The sequence below is a fragment of the Narcine bancroftii genome, chromosome 12 (assembly GCF_036971445.1).
Source record: "Narcine bancroftii isolate sNarBan1 chromosome 12, sNarBan1.hap1, whole genome shotgun sequence".
In the NCBI taxonomy this organism is placed as follows: domain Eukaryota; kingdom Metazoa; phylum Chordata; class Chondrichthyes; order Torpediniformes; family Narcinidae; genus Narcine; species Narcine bancroftii.
Window position 1 is genome coordinate 97695905 of NC_091480.1, and position 20890 is coordinate 97716794.

The window sequence follows — 20890 nt, forward strand, 5'->3', positions numbered from 1 at the left end:
AGTAATCATCAGATCCAGCAACATCTGTGGATAGCAAAGGAGGTTTGACCCGAAATGTTAACTGCTTCTCTCTCCACTGACCTGCGTTTCCTGTTCTTGCTTCAGTTTACTAGTATCTGCATTTTTTATGTGACAAACAAAAGAAAGAACCTGCTGTTGAATTTCCCAAAGGCCGGCCATGCAAGAAATTTCTCTGCTGCATGTCAGGCTAAGTTTTACCATGCAGCGCTGCTTTTTTCACATGAAGGGATTTCAAGGCCAGGGTAATTTGCAATTAATACATCACCTGAAAGTTAGCACCTGTACTGTCCTGCCAAGTTACTACCTGAGGTACAAGTGTAAGATAACTGCAGTGGGACTCCATCCTGTCCGCTGACACACGCTTCTGGGCGAGAGTCGCTTGTAAATCTGGCTGAGACTTTATGCTCCATCTGATCTCACAAGAACAATCTTTCAGGTACTGACCTTTGGATGCTTGTCATAAGAATGAACCAGGATTCATCCCTGCTGTGCTGTGAAAGACAAAATATTTATGGATGAAGCAAATTCCCTGGTCTGTAGTCATAAGTTTGTCTCTTCTGAGCAGGAACAGTGAAGTGAAAAAGTCTAAAGTTGGACAGAACATCACATTAGGAATGATGAAAGAGCGATCCTGGGAGATGTTGGTACTCAAGCTTAAATTTACGGCCTCTATTCCCTGCCTGGATATTTTTCCTCAAAGCCCTAACCAGTTTATTTTATAGGCTGATGAGGAGTGTAAATCACATCTTCTGTGAATGGAGTAAAACTGTACAGATAAAATGGTTGTTTTTTTATACAGTTACCTATTAAATTATGTTTTCTTCACATCTAATAAATTGGAAGTGATGGGGATGGAAAGTCCCTACAGATCATGATTAAACAGCTTGCAGTCAATTGATGTAGTTTGAACATTGCCTGGATGGTACACAGAAGCAGATGGCTAATAGGAAATTCTTGAAAGCCTGTAACATGTACATTCACGTTCAGCTTCACTGGAGATGCACAGAAAAACGAGTTAACTTCTCTCCATAACAACCTGGCAAGTTGTACTGTCCATTCTGAACATATTGCAGGTGGGATTGACATATCCCTACTGACCAAATAGAAATGTAAAAGCAAGCACATTCTCCAAATTGCAGGTTAGGAGGTATTTTCGAAGTAAATCACAAAAGTCTGCAGACACTATGGTTGAAGTAAAAACACAATGTTGGAGAAACTCAGCAGGTCAAATGGTGGACCACCAAGACAAAGATACATGACCAACATTTTGGGCAAGATGTCTACATTTTGTCATATCTTGATGAAGAGCTCAAGCCCAAATCGTTGGTTATGTATCTTTATAAAGTAGGAGGTCGGTTCACTGGACATATGATGCATTGAATCCTGTTGCACAGAACAGGCCCTTCAGCCCAAATTCCTCACACTAACCAAGTTGACATTCTGGGCAAGTCTCATCTGCCTGTGTCTTTCTAAGCCCTTCCTGGCCGAATATCTAAATGTCTTTTGTAGGTCATAATTCTATAGTTTCCAATAGCAGCTCATTCCAGGATACTGACCACCCTCTTAAATCTATCCCCTCTCATCTTAATCCAATAAACCCACTCAGACTGGTAAGAGCCTTCCTTCCTGCAACCCTAATTCATCTTCAGGCCTCCATAGCCAAAGACTGGAGTATGTGGTTCCTTTCCTCTTAAACACAAATTTCCCCTATGGGAATTTGATTCCTGAGGAAGTATAGGTGCTGATGTGTTTTCTTCATGATACCATTGGTGTGTTGTGTCCAGGAAAGATCTTCCAAGATAGTGATTCCCAAGAACCACAATTTTCTCACCCTCTCCACCCATGATCCTCAATGATCATTGGATTATATATCTCTCATTTTCCCTTCCTGAAGTAAGCAATCAGTTCCTTGGTTTTTTTTTGGTAGTGTGAGGTAGTTGGTGCACTATTTGGCTAAGTTTTCAATCTTCTGCCTGCATGCTGTCTCATCACCCTTTTCATACAACCCCCTATTGTAGATAGTGTTGATGTTGTACATTACTGTAAGAACCAAAATATGTAATTCTTTGAGTTACCTTGTTAGGTCAGCGTCCCATTGGTCCCTGTACGATCCATTAGAGGTATCCCGAGTTTATTTGGCTTTCTGTGGCCATCTTTGTTGCATGCACGGTTCCAGGAGCACGTGCATTGCATTCAGGTGTTGGAGAGCCAGTTGGAGCATGTGCAGTGCGTTCGGATGTTGGAGTGCCAGCTGGACCTTGCGCGGCGTGTTCAGGTGTTGTAGTGACGGTTGGAGCATGTGCAGTGTATTTTGGGTGTTGTTGTGCCGGCTGGACCTTGAGTGGTGTGTTCGGGTGTTGGAGTACCGGTTGGAACATGCGCGGTGTGTTCGGGTGTTGGAATGCCAGCTGGACCTTGCGCGGCGTGTGCAGGTGTTGTAGTGACGGTTGGAGCATGTGCAGTGCATTTGGGTGTTGTTGTGCCGGCTGGACCTTGAGTGGTGTGTTCGGGTGTTAGAATGCCGGTTGGAGCATTCGCGGTGCGTTCGGGTGTTGCAGTACCAGTTGGAACATGCGTGGTGTGTTCGGGTGTTGGAGTGCCAGCTGGACCTTGCGCGGCGTGTTCAGGTGTTGTAGTGACAGTTGGAGCATGTGCAGTGCATTTGGGTGTTGGAGTACCGGTTGGAACATGCGCGGTGTGTTCGGGTGTTGGAGTGCCAGCTGGACCTTGCGCGGCGTGTTCAGGTGTTGTAGTGACGGTTGGAGCATGTGCACTGCATTTGGGTGTTGTTGTGCCGGCTGGACCTTGAGTGGTGTGTTCAGGTGTTAGAATGCCGGTTGGAGCATTCGCGGTGCATTCGGGTGTTGGAGTACCGGTTGGAACATGCGTGGTGTGTTCGGGTGTTGGAGTGCCGGTTGGAGCATGTGCGGTGCGTTCGGGTGTTGGAGTTCCGGTTGGAGCATGCGCGGTGCGTTCGGGTGTTTTTACATAGAATATTATAAATATGGTAGTGACATAGAAGAGGGAAAGTGATATCGCCATAACTTTAGTTGACCGCGTTCACAGAGTGTAAGACAGATGTTACTGGAAGTTTATGCAGATGTTATTTATAGATATTTCATTTCAACGTTAAAGTTAATTTCAAGTTTATGTGTTAAAATAAAGGATTTAATACATCTGAACGTGTATTGAAACTAATTGAAAATGTGTCACTAATAAGTGTTTCATGTAGCCTTGAAGCGACAATTTATTGGATGGAAGTCGTTGTACTTACCTTACCTTAGCAAAAATTTACCTTAGCAAAAAGCTGAATGTCACACTGGGATGAAATTCTGAAGGTAATAAGTTGAATACAGTGTGTGGCATGTTTCTTTGGAGGGTAACTAGAATTGCCTTTAGTCATGAATGACTGAACTGAATAGCAAGGTAAGGATTGACAACGACAGCAAATACTTAATTGGAAGGATATACTTGCTCTCAAATCTGCTAAACTTGTGCTTGCAAATACCGCTATCCAAGTATGATGATATTTTTAAAACCCACAACTGAAATAACCAGCGGCACCATGCAAACATTTAGAGCAAGTACCCATTTTCTGTAACATCTATGCCGAGTGTCTCATGAAGATAGATTTGTCCGATGTACCAGTGATATGTGGATGAGAAAAATCAACAGCGTTTTAGTAAGATCTGACACCAGGTGTAGTATGTAAGCAAGTACTCCCCACAATCCTTCTCAGAACCAAGGGTGCAACCCTGTCTTCGCCACAGACAAGGCAAAAGAGTAATGAGGCATTTTGGGGGAAATTGTTTAAGTTCCTCCATGTGAAACAACCCCAAGAGCATTTTTGTTGCTGACCTTAGATTGAAGGAGAATGCTGTTGGGGGGTGACATTCAGAATCAGAATCAGGCTTGTAGTCATGAACATGTGTCATAACATTTTTTCTTTTGCAAATACAATGTTTCAAAATAAATAATTAGTGCAAAAAGAAAAATAAGTGGTGTCGAGTCTATAGGTTCATGGTCTGGTAAGAAATCTGATGGCGGAGGGAAAGAAGCTGTCCTTGTGCTCATCTTCAGGCTCCTGTACCTCCTTCCTGATGACAGCAGTGAAAAAAGGGCATGGCCTGGGTGGTGAGAGTCTTTGATGATAGAGGCTTCTTTCTTGAAACACTTCCTCTTGTAGATGTCCTTAACGGAGTGAAGGTAAATGCCGTTGATAGCGTTGGCCGAGTTTACAACCCTGTGTGGCCTTTTCCTGTCCTGTGCATTGGCACCTCCATATCAGACAGTGATGCAACCACTCAACCAATTACTACAAATAAGGACCAAGGACAAGGATAACTGCATGAAAATGCTCTATTATCTGCAGCAAGACATTACTCAATGCTATTCATGGTATCTAGATTCCCAATGAAAATGTCTGAATACACAGAGATGTTCTCTTCAGTGGAGATGTGCTCCTATCTATGGAGTAATTTGATTACATTTAAAATGTTGACGTTAAAACAGTATTTAAACACCTGTTTTTTTAATATTTTTTATATAAAACTTCAAGGTGCTTTGAGTTTAGTGAGTTTCCTTCAAGGTTCATCCAAGAGAGCTTCTTCCAAAATTCACACTGTCATGCTGACTAAAGGCCTTTAACGCCTCCATCTCCAGTCTCCTGTGCAGGTATCCTTGTCTTCAGCCGATGTATCAGTGCCAAACCCGGTGTCCAAATCAAAGTAAATCATTGCTGCTTGCAACTGATAGATGTCCCTCCATCCCCTTCACATCCATAGGGAGGTTTCAGCCAGAGGGTGGTGAATCTGAGAAAATTGTTGCCACAAGTGGCTGTGGAGACCAAGTCATTGAGTGTATTTAAGGCAGACATTGATAGGTTTTTGTTTAACCAGGGGATGAAAGGTTATGGGGAGAAGGCCAAGCAGTGAGGCTGAGTGAGAAAATGGATCAGATCATGACTGAATGGCATTGCAGACTCGATGGGCTGAATAGACTATTTCTGATCTTATGTTTTGTAGTCGTCTAACTGAAGTGGAGAAGGGGTGTAATTATCTTTAATGTCCTAAGAAAATGGAAGTTGGATGAATTGCACTCAGAACATTAATTGCAAACAAGAAAATTATTTGAAGCACCTTTACCTATTGGTCTGGTATCGATAAAGCTCTGGAAAAATTAATAACCATGTGTAGAGTCTGTAAGGGATGCAGAACAATACCGAACTACCAAAAAAGCAATGTCTGGCACAACCATTTCATAGAGTCAGTGCCAATGCCTGTCAGAAAAGCCATGACAGATTTCTGCCCTTATTCAAAGAGAACTGAAGTTAGATACATGGATAACATAGTTCATATTACTTTAATTCCACATGGCAGCAGAGGGCTACCTGGATAGCATGCAAAACTAAGTCTTTTACTCCACCTCTGTACCCTTGTCAATAAACTATAACTCTCCCCACAGAGGCTGCCTTCTGTGGAGAGCTTTCAGCACTTTCTGTTTCTGTCTCGGCAGTAATTCATCGCCTTGTTCTTTGAATATATGAAAGAGGTACCATCTCCTCCTCACTGACGATCAATACAGACACAACCCAAGGATGCATGCTTAGCCCACTGCTCTACTCATGAACCACTCATGACTGTGTGGCCAGGCATAATTCCAACGCTATCTACAAGTTTGCCAATGACACCACGATTGTTGGCAGAATCACAAATGGCAATGAGGAAGTGTACAGGAGGGAGATAAATCAGCTCATTGAGTGGTGTCACAGCAACCCTGGATTCAACCAAGGAGATGATTATGAACTTCAGGAGGAAATCAGCCTCATCGAGGGCTTGGCGGTGGAGAGGGTCAAGAACTTCAAATTCTCCAGTGTCAACCTCTCCAAGGATCTGTACTGGAACCTCGTGTTGATGTAATCGTGAAGAAGGCTCGCCAGCAGCTATCCTTTGCAAGGTGTTTGAGGAGATTCGGAATGTCACTGAAGACTCATGAAAACTCCAACTGGTGTACCATGGAAAGCATTCTGGCTGGTTGCATCACTGTCTGGTACGGAAATGCAAATGCACAGGACAGAAAAAGCTTCAGAGGATTGTGAACTTGGCCTACAACATCACGGGGACCAGACTTCACTCCATCGAGGACAACTACAAAGGGTGGTCTCTTAAGAAAGCATCCTCTATCCTCAAGGACCCCCCTCCCTCGCCCAGGCCATGCCCTCTTCACTCTGCTACCATCAGGAAAAAGGTACAGGAGCCTAAAGACGAGCACTCAGTAGCACAAGGACAGCTTCTTCCCCTTGTCATCAGATCCCTGAATGATCAATGAAGCACTGACACTTCCTTACTTTGTCTTTTCATGCACTATTTTTATTTATTTTTGTAAGGTGGTTTACATAAATGTTTGCAACGTGATGCTGCCCCAAAACGATGAATTTCAGAACTTGATCAAGACAATAAATTCTGATCTGATTCTGAACATAAATCAGAACCTTCAACTTATGAATAGCTAATCATATACAGTGCAGCAAAACAAAATGTATATCAGTAAAAACACGACGCTGGAGAAACTCAGCAGTTCAAACAGTGTACTTTATATAGCAAAGATAAAATACAGAACCAACGTTTCGGGCTTGAGCCCTTCATCAAGATATGGACAAAATATGGGCAGGTGCCAGGCGCAAAGGCAGAAATATCAGGGGTATTTAAGAGCATCTCCGACAGGCACATTGGATGAAAGAAAAATAGAGGGTTATGAGGTAGTGTGGGTTGAGTGTTTTGGGGGGTATATATAGGTCGGCATAATGAATTGCTGCCTGTCTACATTTTGCACATATCTTGATGAAGGGCTCAATCCCAAAACGTTCGTTATGTATTTTTATCTTTGCGATATAAAGGACACTGTTTGACCTGCTGATTTTCTCCAGCGTCGTGTTTTTACTTCAACCACAGTGTCTGCAGACTTTCGTGTTTTGTACGTACACAAGTGTTTTCTCTCAGTACTTCACTCCTTTGCGATTATTGAACTGCAGAAAAACAGCGTCAAAAATTTTTCATGTCACCTACTAATTAGCAGCCTCTTTTTTACTCTGTTACCGGCTGATGTGTACTCTATAATGAGCTTCATTGCTCAGAAGTGATCTGTTCTCCAAGACCTGCAATTTCACTCTCCGCCCCCAATGACATTGTCATCGGGTCTTGAGCTCGACAGACCCAGGTGCCAGTTGAAGCTTTAGCAAGCCTGCAATCATCCTGCATGATCCCAAACCTACAAACACGTGCATTTGGAGCAGAAAGACACCCTTCTGCCCCTCAAATATGCTGCACCATTCAATAAGAACATGGATGATTTGGTTGTGAGCTCAGTTCTCCATTTCCACCCGTTCCCTGTAACCTTTCATCCCTTGACTTATCATATCCATCTACCCTGCCTTAAGCACATTCAAAGACTCTGCTTCCATTGCCCATAAGACATAGGAACAGGATGAGGCCATTCAGCCCATCAAGTCTGCTCCTCGACTTGACCAGAAACACAATGTTGGAGAAACTCAGCAGTGTCCTTTATTTTTGCCTGCCTGCATTTTGCTCATTACCTTGATGTAGGGCTCAATCCCAAAACATTGATCATGTATCTTTATCTTTGCTCTATAAAGGCCATTGTTTGATCTGCTGAGTTTCTCCAGCGTCGTGTTTTTACTTCAACCATGTTGCCTAAAAGTGTTCGTGTTTTACCCCACAATTCAAATTGTGGCTGATATAATTTTCCTCTCAACTCCATTTTCCTGGCTTCTCCCTGTAACCTTTAACACCCTTACGAATCAAGAAGCTATCAACCTCTACCTTAAATCCACCCAATGACTTGGCCTCAACAGCACCCTGTGGCAATGAATTCCACAGATTCACCACCTACTGGCTGAAGAAATTTCTCCTCACCTCTGTTCTAAAGGGACATCCTTTTAAACTGAGGCTGTCCCCTCTGGCCCTAGACTTTCCCACAAATGGAAACATCTTCTCCTCATCCACTTTCTCCAGTCATTTGAGCAAGGAAGTTACAAAAACTCACCACTGTCTGAAAGGAAAAAAATGACCTAATTTATGTTTTGATTGAGCGACCTTTGTTCTTAAACAGTAACCCTCGGTTCTAGGTTCTCCTACAAGAGGAAACCCAAACCTCTTCAAATCCACTCTGTCAAGTCCTTGTGGGATGTTAAATCACCTCTCATTCTGCTCAATTCCATTAGACACTTCTAACCTGTCCATGAAACAACCACCCCATATTGGCAAGTAAACTTTCTCTGTCCTTCTTCCATCACAGATGAAAAACAATCTGTTGAAGGAACTCAGTGGTCGAGGAGCATCAGTTGGAGAACAAGAATGGTCAAACACTTTTTTTCTCCCACTGATACTGCTCGATCCACTGAGTTTCATCAACACATTGTGTTTCGCTCCAGATTCCAACATCTGCAGTTTCCTGGATGTCTCCTCGTTCCATCATATTATCTACACTTCGATATTTTACATACTGTATATACATATACAATAGTCGATGCCATGTAAAAAATGCCTCCCCCCCCTATTTTTGCCCCCATCCACCCACCCATCTGAGCTGCCACCACCCCGAACAGCGCAGGTACTTACCACAGTCAGTAGTATGCGTGTAATAGTCGACCCCCATAAATTTTACCCTAAAATTTGTCGCAAAAATTCGACTATTACATGTGTATATACGTCATTTTCTTATAAGCTGGTAGAGTGTGAGAGCAAGGAAGCAACCCCTTCAAGTCTCCTACAAGAGCATCCAATTTGCCTATGGTTAGTCCTTTACCCTCTGAGCATTTCCTATCTATCAACCAATATCAACCAAATTTTGCAAGGTGGTTTTTATCAATGTTTACACAGTGACGCTGCTGCAAAACAACGAATTTTGTGACTTGTTCATGACAATAAATTCTGATTCTAATTCTAAATGTTGAATTGCTTCTGCTACTTCTTTCAACAGCGCATTCTGTATTCTCACCACCCTCTGTGTGGTAAAACTCACTCGTCACACGACCTTTAAATCTTTCCCCTCTCAGCTTGAACCAATGACCTCCAGTTTGAGACACCTCCACCCTGGGAGAAAGGCTGTAGCAGTCACCATATCCATGCCCCTCATACCTCCTTAACCTGACTGGAGCTTGTCAGGTTCCCTTGCCCTCATGATTGTGAAAACCTCTGTAAGATCATCCTTCAGCCTCTCATGATCCATGAACAAAATTAATCCCTGCCTTTCCAGTCCCAGAAACCACCTTCTGAATCTTTGCAACACCCTTTCTAATTTTACCTATAGGACAGGTAATAGGAGGCTGTTTGGCCCATCAACTCAATGCTGTTTCACAGACAAATTGTATCCCCCTTTTAATTTTCCCTGTAACTTATTCCCCCCACATTTCCATCAATTCTATCACCGCCTCCACCAGGGGAAATTCACATCAACCTATTAGCCAACCAACCCAAGTACTTTTTAGGTTATTGGGTGAAACCAGAGCATATGGTCACAGAACGAACATGCAAACTCCACACAGACAGCATCGGAGATTGGGATTGAAACCCAGTCTCTGGAGTTGGGAGGAGGCAGCTCTATTATTTCCACCAAACGTTCCTTGAATAAACTGTGGGCATTAAACAAGGTGTGGGCTCACCAATGTCCAATATGACTCGAAACAATGAGTGACAGTGGGCAGGGGCACCTGTCAAGCTCCCGCCAGATTGAAGAGGCATCCTATAGAGGCAGTCAAATTTATGTGAGGTTTCAGTGGAAGAGGGCAGCACAGTTAGTGTAGCGGTTAGAACAACACAGTTACAGTACCAGTGACAGTTCAAATCTGGTGCTGTCTGTAAGGAGTTTGCACGTTCTTCCTGTGTCTGCATGGATTTCCTCGGGGACTCTGGTTTCCTCCCACCCTTCAAAACATTCGGGGGTTGTAAGTTAATATGAGCGGCACGAACTTGTGGACCGAAGGGCCTTTTTCCGTATTGTATGTCTAAATTTAATAGGGAGAGCACACCAAGAGAAAGTCTTAGGAATACACACCTCCGCTGTTTTTACAACAGGAAGCATTCTGTCGCTTGCAGACTGCTGCATCACTCCACTGACATGCCTCAGCAATGGAGCCGATATCAGAATTGGCAGTGGAAATGAGTGCACCACCAGCCCTGACATCTTTGTGCGTACAGCAGTTGGCGGAAGTCATTGTCCAGCTCAGTGCATGTGATAACGTGGCCAGAGCACAGAGAGGATCTTGAGATTTCCCACCACTGCAATGGAAGACGTGCCGCAGGAGAGGAATTGAAGGATAGGTCCATTTTCAGGGGGCTGGGAGAGCAGTTGCAGATATCCCCTCACCCTGCCTCCTGATCGTCAGTGAGGGCAGATTGAAACGCTTTCCCTCAATTACTTGCAGACCTGATGTCAGTGTTGGAGCCAGGCAGGTCTCCTACAAGCCTGTCAAGTATCATCAACTCATGTCCAAATCCACTATTCTGAGCGTATTGTCCAAACCCTCACCAACAGCATTGAGGGAATGGTCCACATCTGAACCTATGTCTTTTCAGATGAAGCAAACTCATGCTCCACTGGTTGTCTCAGGTGGGATCACCAGAGAGAACCATAGAGCACTTCAGCACAGAAACAAGCCCTTCAGCCCATCAAGTACATGCTGAACTATTATTCCGCCCAGCCCCAAAGGCTGACAAATATGTCTAATGCTTAAGTGGAGCCTGCATTCACCACCTCAGCTGGTAGCTCATTCCACACACACCATTCTCTATGAAGAAGTTCCCCCTAATGTTCTCTTTAAACATTTCACCATTCACCCTTAACCCATGTTCTCTAGTTCTTGTTTAACCTAATCTTTAAATTTGACATAAAGCATGCTAACAAGCCCTTTTGACCCATGAGCCCATGCTACCCAATTGCCTCAAATTGACCTATAGACCCCAATTCGTTCTGAATGGTGGGAAGAGAAAGCCTTCTTGCTTTTACTCTATCTGTGGCCCTCAGGGTATACCTCTAGGAAATATCCCATGGCAGCCTCTTGAAGATGAGCTGGGGAGATCTGGTGACCAATATTTATCCCTCTGCACCATCATTCCAACAGAAGGTGTGGTTATTATTGAATTGCTGACTGATGAATCGGGGACAGGAGGAAACAACGAGCCAGCTGCGCCTTTCAATAAGATCACAGCTGACGGGCTCGTGGCTCCACAAACCTTCCTGGTCCCCCATATCTTCGAGCATACAGACCATACAATGTCCATTCCAACCCATATCATTAATGGCTTATCCTCTGCATTTCTTTCAGACACATGAGAACACAAAAACACAAGAAATAGGAGAGTAGGACATTTAGCTCCTTGAGCCTGTTCCAGATTCAATGAAATGATGGCTGATCCACTCTTGTCCTCAGCATCACACGCCTGCCCATACTCCCTGGTCCCTTTACAGATAACCTCGACTTTAAGTACATTCAATGGCTCTGCCTCACCACCTCCCCAGAGTAGAGAATTCCAAAAGGTTTAAAAACTGTAAATGTATAAAAAATTTTAAATTTAGATGTACAGCATGGTAACAGCCCATTTCGGCCCACGACCCCCTTTCGCCAAATTACACTCAATTGACCGACAACACCCAGTATGTTTTGAAGGGTGGGAGGAAAGCGGAGACCCCGGAGAAAACCCACACAGACACAGGGAGAACATACAAACTCTTACAGAGAGCGCGGGTCCTGGTCCCAATTGCTGTAACAACATTGCACTAACCACTAATGCTAACCATAAAATCTTTATAATCTCCTTTTTGTTCTGAAACAATACCTCTTAATTCTAGGTTCACCAGTCAGGGGAACATCTGCAGTGTCCACTCTGTCAAACCCTCCCAGAATCTTATATTTCAATAAGATTTCCCCTCATTCTTCAGTACTTCAGTAATTACTCCAAACCTGCACAAATGTTCCTGCAAAATGATCCCAAGAATCATCCCAGTGAATTTTCTCTGCACTTCATCCGAGTCACGTAAACTTATGTTTAAATATTGGGATCAAAACTGCACATCGTGTGTAGTAAATCGTACTGTAAGGGGTGCCTGGCAACACTAATGGTAAATCTTTGTCTGCTTTGCGGCAGGCAGAAGATCATTTTACCTAATATTACTTGTTCTGAACTATTACTTGACCATAAAGGAATCTTGAATCTTTGACCTAAACTTCATCAAGGAGCAGTGACTGCTTCAGAAAGTCGCACTCAGTGACATCTAGCTCCTGCTGTGACAACATCTGCAATGCACAGCAGGGCAAGGATCCCACATACGGCAGTTGTCAAGGGAGCTGTGGTTACTAACTTTGTTGTGGGATCCAACTGGGTTTGAAATGGAAGAATCTGCATCATCTGTTGCATGAGGTGATAGAGGCACTATTTTCAGAACCCTGAGTATATTTAAGTTTCTCTAGACAGGAAGCAACAGATGGAGTGAGTTTTGCTCGAAATTGTATTTGGCTTCAGATTCCAACATCTGTGGTCTCTTGTGTGTCTCTAGAAAACAAGTTAACTTGTATGATGTGGTAGTCAGTTAGCTAGTCACGGACCTGGCCAGGTGTTCATCTGGTTGTTCAGTTTGGCTGATGGCTAGCTGGTCACAAGGTTCTACTTGCACAAACAAGAAGATGGAGGGACTCAGCAGGTCAGACAGCTTCCACAAGAGAAATGGTTTAGGTAAAGTTTGGGTTGGGGCCTTGGATGACTTTGGGATTGAGGAGGATTTGCTTGCACTCCAGTTCTCAGGGTTCAGAGGCAGCTGATAAGACCAAAGTGAGAGCAGCAGAATCTTCCACAGAAGGTAAGTCGTAGTGGACAGACTATGAATCGGTGCACTCTTTCCATTGTTTATACAGGGCTTCTGTTGTCTCCTGATACATTCACTCAGGGTTGATGATACCAGCTTTAATGTCCCTTCTGCACATTGAACGGTCAGGGACCTGCCTTTCCCGGGACCAGTGAGATGTTGTATTTCTTCACACAGAGGTTTCAAGCAGAGCTAGGCAACTGGCTCCAATCAAACAGCTCATTAAATAGCTAGTCAGCTCATTCCTCTCTGATAAAGACAGAAGCAACAGTTTTTAGAGATTGCGGTGGGCAGTCTTTGTTCTGTTTACGTAAAAGGCATAAATGAAGCCTTTAAAGCATCCCATTTCTACAGCAGGGCTCCTGCATAATCTTACTTGCCTTCATCTTTTAACTAGTTTGCCACTCAGTAAAAAGTTTGGTGATGATGTAACCAGGGTCAGACGGAACGCAGATTCAGTGGTGCAAGAATCTTCTGAAACATTTCAATTTGAATGATCATAACATGATGTTATATTTTTAATGGTTACTGTGAGCACAGAAATATTTCTGATCCTGATGTCGTGCTGGAATCCGATGCAAAGGATTCGATGCTTAAGAGTTGCCATGGAAACTGATGGAATTCTGACTGAGAGTGTGTGTTACAAGCATCTCCAGCTTGTTCAGCTGTGCCTCTGTTTTTAGACTGCACTGATTCCAATCGGAGGGGCCAGATCTGAAAGCAAACTTGCAGATGTCCATTATTGGCACAAACGGCACGAGTCCTGGGTACCAAGACCTCCACTCCACCACTACTGCTGCAGTGTCTGTATGACCTTTAGCATTACTGCTTACAAAGGGGACAAGGGGCACATTGGGCCCTCAACTTGGACCAAAGTTTTCCCAAGTGATGCGCTTGGATCTGAACGGTACTCTCATTTGTTCACCACATCGCTTCCCCTTTTCATAATTCTATCACCAAACAACCCACCATCTGGTGATGAAAGTTTGCAGATGCTGTGATTGTACTAAAAACACAGAAATGCTGGATAACTCAGCAGATCTCACACATTGCTTTCTTGAAGCACGGCTTCTTGTAGATGTCCTTGATGAAGTGAAAACTGGTGCCCATGATGGCGCTGGCTGAGTTCACAACTCTCTGTAGTTTTTTTCCTGCCCCATGCATTGGCACCTCCGTACCAGACATTGATGCAACTTGTCAGAATGCTGTAGAAATTTATTAAAAATCTGGTGACACACCAATTCTCTCAAAATTCTGCATTGGTAAAGGCAGGCTCAATTTTGACATTTAAGAAAAATTTGGACAGACATGGATTGGAGGGTTAGGAAGGGATATGGGACTAGGTAAAATAATAGTTCAGTACAGACCAATAGGGCTGAATAGCCTGTTTCTGTGCTGTTGTGTTCTATGGTTCTCACGCTGGTGAGCGTGATTTTATCAACATGGAGGCTGCAGGACAGAGAGAGGCAAAAGTAAAATATTGCACATATTTATTCAGTAACATTTTTTTTAATGTACAAAATTTTGGTGCTCAGTGAAGTCAATTAAAAATGAAGAGTTTCCTGATGCAGCATGCTCTTTGCTGGATTTGGGTCTGTTCGATGGCCAACCTTGTAGGATCAGCATGGGTTTTCAGGGATAAAGATCACTCATGACTGATGACGAGAAAATGCAGGAAATTCTCAGGTTTGGGGTACAGGTAGCCCAAGACTGACCGTGACCCTTCACACCAGGGCTGATCGTATTGGAGTCCACAGTGGGTGTATAACTGGAAGGGCTGGGATGGTGGCGAGAGGTGTTCACCCTCCCTGCTTATAAACACCGGACAAACACTTCCACCTACCTAGATGGAGGACTCAGGCCCAAAACATGAGTAATGTAGCTCTATCTTTGTCTGACTTGCTGAGTTCCTCCAGCATTATGTTTTTACTTCATTTATGGTGTCAGCAGACTTATGTTTTACTCCTCATACTTTCTGTTTCATGTGATCAAATCAGTTTTGGTGGATTCACAGAAAAATTAGTCTAGACACAGGCTGAACAAACAAAGGATGATGTTTATTGCACACATGGGGAAATAGTAAAAACACAAAAACACTTGATAGCAAAAAATTTAAGCATTCACATTGGATACAACAATCTCCGATACCAGTGGCCACCTTCTCTCTCTCTCTCTCTCTCTCTCTCTCTTTATTATACACGTGCAATTATATTCGGTAACTAGCAAACTCTTACCAGACAGAGACTTGATGCTAAGTATTCCCCACACAATACTACGATCTCACTCTCAGTGTCTTTGGCTTGGCTTCGCGGACGAAGATTTATGGAGGGGTAATGTCCACGTCAACTGCAGGCTCGTTTGTGGCTGACAAGTCCGATGTGGGACAGGCAGACACGGTTGCAGCGGTTGCAAGGGAAAATCTGCTGCATGTGGTGGGCTTTAGATGCTAAAGGAAGTGTAGCAAGCTGGGGAGTCCGTTCCAAGTAATCAGTAAGTGATTTAAAGGGGCCAATGGTCAAGTGGGCTGTGTCCAACCTTAAACGGCAAGTGATGCAACTTCCGACAAGGTTCCAGATGGAGTGGTCATGTGACCCTCCACAATCCACATTCCCACCAAGTTCCAAACAGAGAGGCCACATGACAATCCACACGACACTTCCCCACGTTCCCTCTGGATGGTGAACAGAGGTCACCCTCTGTCAGGCATCAACAGTGTTGGAGAATCTGCTATCATTCCCCTCAAGCAGTCTGGTTGATTGTTCAAAATAAATACAATATTTCAGAAGTGTATTTTCCACTGCAGCTCTGGAGACTGGGTACATCATTACCATGACAGTTTACACGTATGTGAAATCTTCTACGTATTAAATAGCCACAGAAGCATTATCATACAATGCTGAGGAACACAAAGAAGTTTTAAGAAGGGGAGAGGTAGGGGAAGGAAATTAGATCAAGAGCCAGGAAGATTCACAAAGTGCTTTTAGAGATCTTCTACAAAGGTCATTAATAGGGTGGACAGCCTGCACCTTTTCTCCAGGATGGCATGAGCAATACCAGAGGACATCTGTTTAAGGTGAGAGGAGGAAAGTGTAGGGGAGATGTCAGCAGTAGCTGGGGGTTTTTTTTACACTGTGAGTGGCATGTGCCTGGAATGCATTGCCAGGAATGGCAGTGGTGGATGATAGAATTTAAAACCTTTTAGATAAGTACAATTTTTTAAAAAATTAAAACAGAGGTTTATGGCTTTCGAAGAAGAGGGTTAGATTGATGCAGAGAAGCTTCACATTGGTTGGCATGACATCATGGGTCAAAGGGCATTTATAGTGCTGTACTCCACTCCAACTCTGCCCATTGCAGAAGAGATTTGTTGATAGATGCAGCCTTCCATTATTGCAGTGGCAAAGGAATGATGGAAACAGTGGCTGCAGCCACAATCAACAAACACTGGGAGGCTGATTTAAATTGCCCAGCCTTCCATCAGCACACAATCTGTCTGGCACTGCTCCTCCGCACACAGAGCTCTCATGTTCACACTCACTCTTTCATTAATCTTTATCCAAGGCAAACCATTTATTTGCTGTCTCTCACCCTATTCATTTGTCATCTACCCTGATTTCCAGTCTGCATTATGTTTACATACCACTCACCGTTGCTGAGGTTACTCCCAAAAGTTCTCGATCTGAGATAGAATGTGATATTTTCAGTAAGGGGAGAGTTTAATCCTCTGGTGAGGTCAGCTCATCATCCTCAACAACCCTGTAGTTCCTGCATCCCACAACTTCTAGCTACCCTGGCATCCACCATCCACCATTCACTGGAAGTATCTCCAGCTCCTGTTCCCAGACCTCCATCCACTGTCTCCCACCCCTCCATCCACCAGCTCCCACACCTCCACCCGCCGTCTCCCACACCTCCATCCACCGTCTCCCACACCTCCATCCACCGTCTCCCACACCTCCATCCACCGTCTCCCACACCTCCATCCACCGTCTCCCACACCTCCATCCACCGTCTCCCACACCTCCATCCACCGTCTCCCACACCTCCATCCACCGTCTCCCACACCTCCATCCACCGTCTCCCACACCTCCATCCACCGTCTCCCACACCTCCATCCACCGTCTCCCACACCTCCATCCACCGTCTCCCACACCTCCACCCACCTTCTCCCACAACTCCAGCCTCCCTTTTCCACACCTCTAGCTCTATGCCTCACCAACCCCAGTGTCTCTCTCCACTTTCAAAGTGCTGCCATCTGCATCTCTCACCTGTCATTGTCCCAAGTCCCCAGCTGAAGGTTAGTAGTCAACAACATTCACTGACAGATGCTTGGCTCACAAATCAATCACAAGTCTGTGGTTCACTGGACCAGTATGAAAGCAGGAAACTGCCTATTTCGAATTCTTTTGTAGTATACCTGATGAAGGAACCAGAGTTAAGGTTAGGGTTTATATTGTTTACCCTTTACTACCTATGGATGCTATGTGTCCTGCTGAGTTTCTTCAGCACATTTGTGTACTGTGCTCCACCTCAAGGTCTGCAGACGCCCTTCACAATTTCTGGAGGCTCTCATTCAGAACTTTTCTCTCTGCTTTAAAGGTTTAGCCACATTGGCAGAGTTTTCCCAATGTCTCAGATCTTGGGGCAATCCACAATTGGACCTTTTCCAAGCTGACCACTTCCAAATGCAATTCATCTTTGCAATCCAGACAGAACATTCACATGAGCCGTGTGACATTGTTTACCACAGTAAGTTTTGTTTGCAGCATTGCTAAACTGAGACCTGCCATTGCTGTGAATAACTGGGTCTTCCAACTGCAGTCCTGAACTGGGACCACTCAAAGGTCTGATCCTTATGAGCCTTTTATCCTGGTCTCCATTCCCTGTTCCACATGGCACCTAGGCCCCACTCCCAATCTTGCTCCCATTCCCCTGATCTCGGTCCCAACTCTGCTGCTGTCCTCCCTGCTCTGCTTCCTCCCCGAATGAAGACCACAACAGAGATGCACAAATCGCCATCTCTCACCACTAGCCTGATTGCCGCCCCAGCATCATCCAGCTCAAGCCTTACTTCCTTGCCCTGTGATGGTGGGAACCCCTCCCACCTTGGATCCTGACACGTCAATATACCCCTGCAATCAGCTTCCCATGCACTCAAATTCCCAGGTCCTGTTTCCAAAGTGGGAAATAACCAGGTTTCTCCAGCTGGATGGCATTCTCCCTCCCTTCCCTTTCCCTCTATCTTCCTTCCTTTAGCTCTCCACCCTCTTCCCTCCCCATTCACAGAGCCACCCCTCCTCCCTCTGTTTGCTGGTGTACCCTCACTCCCTTATCCACCTATTATCTCCTGCCTTTGGGATCATCCTCCTCCCCCTACTATTTTGTTTGTACGCCTGCTGACATTTTTCCATACCTTGATGAAGGGCTCAAGCCCGAAACGTCGGTTATGTATCTTGACCTTTGCTACATAAAGGACACTGTTTGACCTGTTGAACTTCTCCAGCATTTTGTGTGTGCGTTTTTTTAACCTCAACCACAGTATCTACAGAATTTTGTGATTTAATTCAGTTAGCGAGATGCTATTACAGCGTCAACAGCCTGGGTTTGAATCCTGCACTGTCTGTAAGGAGTTTGCACATTCTCCCTGTGTCTGCATGGGTTTCCTCCGTGGGGCTGTAGGTTAATTGGGTGTAATTGGACGTCACGGGCATAAATGGCCAAAATCGGCTTCTCACATACTGTAAATAAAAATAAAACTTTTAAATTTGAGACCCACATTTCCTGCAGACTTCTGTGTCCCTGAACTCTCGCAATTCCTCCAGACCCTGGAGACTGCCTTCACCACGTCTGTAGCAGAGAACTTACTCCAGAAACATAGCCCTTGTCAAGACTTGTCCTCATTGACCAAATTAATCCCATTTGACTGAATTTTGCACATTTCCTTCTGAAACTTTCCTATCCATGTAGCTGACTAAATGTTTCCTAAATGTTGTCATTGTACCAATCCCCTCTGGCCACACATCCCCACCCTTTGTGTGGGATAGTTGCCCCTCAATACTCTTTGAAATCTTTCCCCTCTCACCTATGCCTTCTGGTTTTAGACTCCCCATACACAAGGAAAAGACTAGAATAGTCGAGTGAATACAAAGTATCTCACTTAAAAATGAGCAGATAATGGCTTCTGTGGAAGAGTTCCACTTGATGGCTTTTAGCTTCACAACAGTTTTTGTTGACAAATCTCGATGCCATTGTGTGAGAGATCCAAGTGTCGAATGTGCACATTTCTCAGCTGTCAGGCTGACTCATATGAGTGTTCTCACTTTGCAGCCAAAACATTGTGGCTGCAAACAGCATCCAACTGGAGCTTTAGCAAACGCCACATCGTTATCACTTTGAGATCATTCATCTTTCTTTTCAAATGCAGCAGAGGTTCAAGGTTCCCTTTATTGTCACATAAAGATACATTAAAAATGTAACCTACATGATATACTCTTAACTTTTGCCAGCCATAAGGTAGATAAAAAGTTGGCATTAGCATTGCCCAGTGTCCCTTACAATGTGAGGCAAAGGGAGTCCCTTCAGAGTTATTGAGTGTCCCTGGATTTGCCTCCAGCTCTCCCGCAGCCTTTGTATCCGCACAGATACCGGTTCGATCCATCGCAATCCAAATTCCAGACCTAAACCTCCATCACAATGAGGAAGTCTTCACCTCCCCAAGGCCCTTCGGGAGCCCTTCTTGCCCTCAACCCCCTCTAGAATCCTGGGTGCCTGGTTCCCATGAGACCATCTCGAACAGCCCTCAGCCCTCCAACCGCAAGTCACCCACAGCCTTTGTGGGTTCCTCAGCCAATGAATCCCTCGCTGGTCCACTTCCGTGGTCAACTTCCCTGTAGGGTCGTCTCTCATGCTCCTCCTTCTCAACAGGGGGTGTCCTCCCCATTGTCAGTGCCCTGCACTAGTCCACTACTCAGAGTCTGAAACTCCTCCTGGCTGCTACCAAGCACAGGCGCTGCCATCTTCAGCACAGTCCTCATGGATGCAGGATTTTACTTACAGTCACCATTGGCTCCTTTCACCGGCTGTTTAAAGCCTGTACGCAGCTGCTGACATTCGGAATGGCAGAGCTGAAACCTCAGAGCAGCGCTATGTCTCCGCTTTCCCATGTCCGCCCCAGCAGTAGTGCTAACAGTACAGCAGCTCTGGCAACGCCATCTGCGTTCCAACCAAATGGAATTGTTCTACTCGGAACTGGAAAAGACATGGGTCAAATGGCCTCTTTGGGTCTGCTTGTTGTTGTCTGCTCTAAGGAAATATAATGGCAAAGAACAGAAAAGGATGGTTGCATTCATTCGAACCAGTTACTTGTATAACAGAATCTTAAATGAGGAAATGAAAGGAAGGAGCAGACAGCTTCAGATTATTGCAGCATAAAGAGTTCAGAAACAAGACTGTAGATAAATTTACTTCACAGGAAGGCTTGGAAGTAAGAGTGGTGTGTATCTTTGTCATATTCAAATTGCCTTCAGCGATTATCTACATAACATTAGCTGCAGTTATAAGTATTCCAGCAGTCATGAAACACCCTCGATATCTGAAAGATGTGATGGAGAGTTACTACATTACCAGGTGTAAAATCTTGGGAGTACAAAAATTCCAATTTGAAAGTGCAAAGCAATGTGTTTTGAGGCAAAACTCATAGCATGTGTCCTCTCTCACTCTCTCAAGAACTCACTCCAGCAATTACTGCCTTAATTACTTTAATCCGGTACAAGGAAGTGGTTTAAAACCACAAATAAAAGACAAAATGCCACCAAAGTCAAAAAATTAGGCTCCTTTTTCTTCTTTCATTCGGAGGGTGACAGCTTCACAGTGTAACATCGGGTAATAGGTCAAGCATCAGGAGGAAGACACCACGATGTATGGGTACAGAATCGAACGATGGCGTCTGTTCCAGCCCTTCTGAAATCCCATCAGATTTTCCCCAGAGCTCTGT

General features: G+C 44.5%; 2 protein-coding genes across 4 annotated transcripts in view; one reads left to right on the forward strand and one right to left on the reverse strand.

The window, feature by feature from the left end:
- The window catches only part of LOC138746732 (integrin beta-3-like), a 207418-nt gene that overhangs the window by 93292 nt on the left and 93236 nt on the right, over positions 1-20890 (forward strand). The window lies entirely within an intron of this gene.
- On the reverse strand, positions 2293-3063 carry LOC138746684 (mucin-7-like). The gene has a single exon (XM_069904974.1). It carries the CDS (start codon positions 3061-3063, stop codon positions 2293-2295), a length of 771 nt encoding a protein of 256 aa, XP_069761075.1.

Bases quoted from the DNA above. Each gene is read 5' to 3' on its own strand.
- LOC138746684 (XM_069904974.1), bottom strand. From the start codon at position 3,063: ATGGCGATATCACTTTCCCTCTTCTATGTCACTACCATATTTATAATA.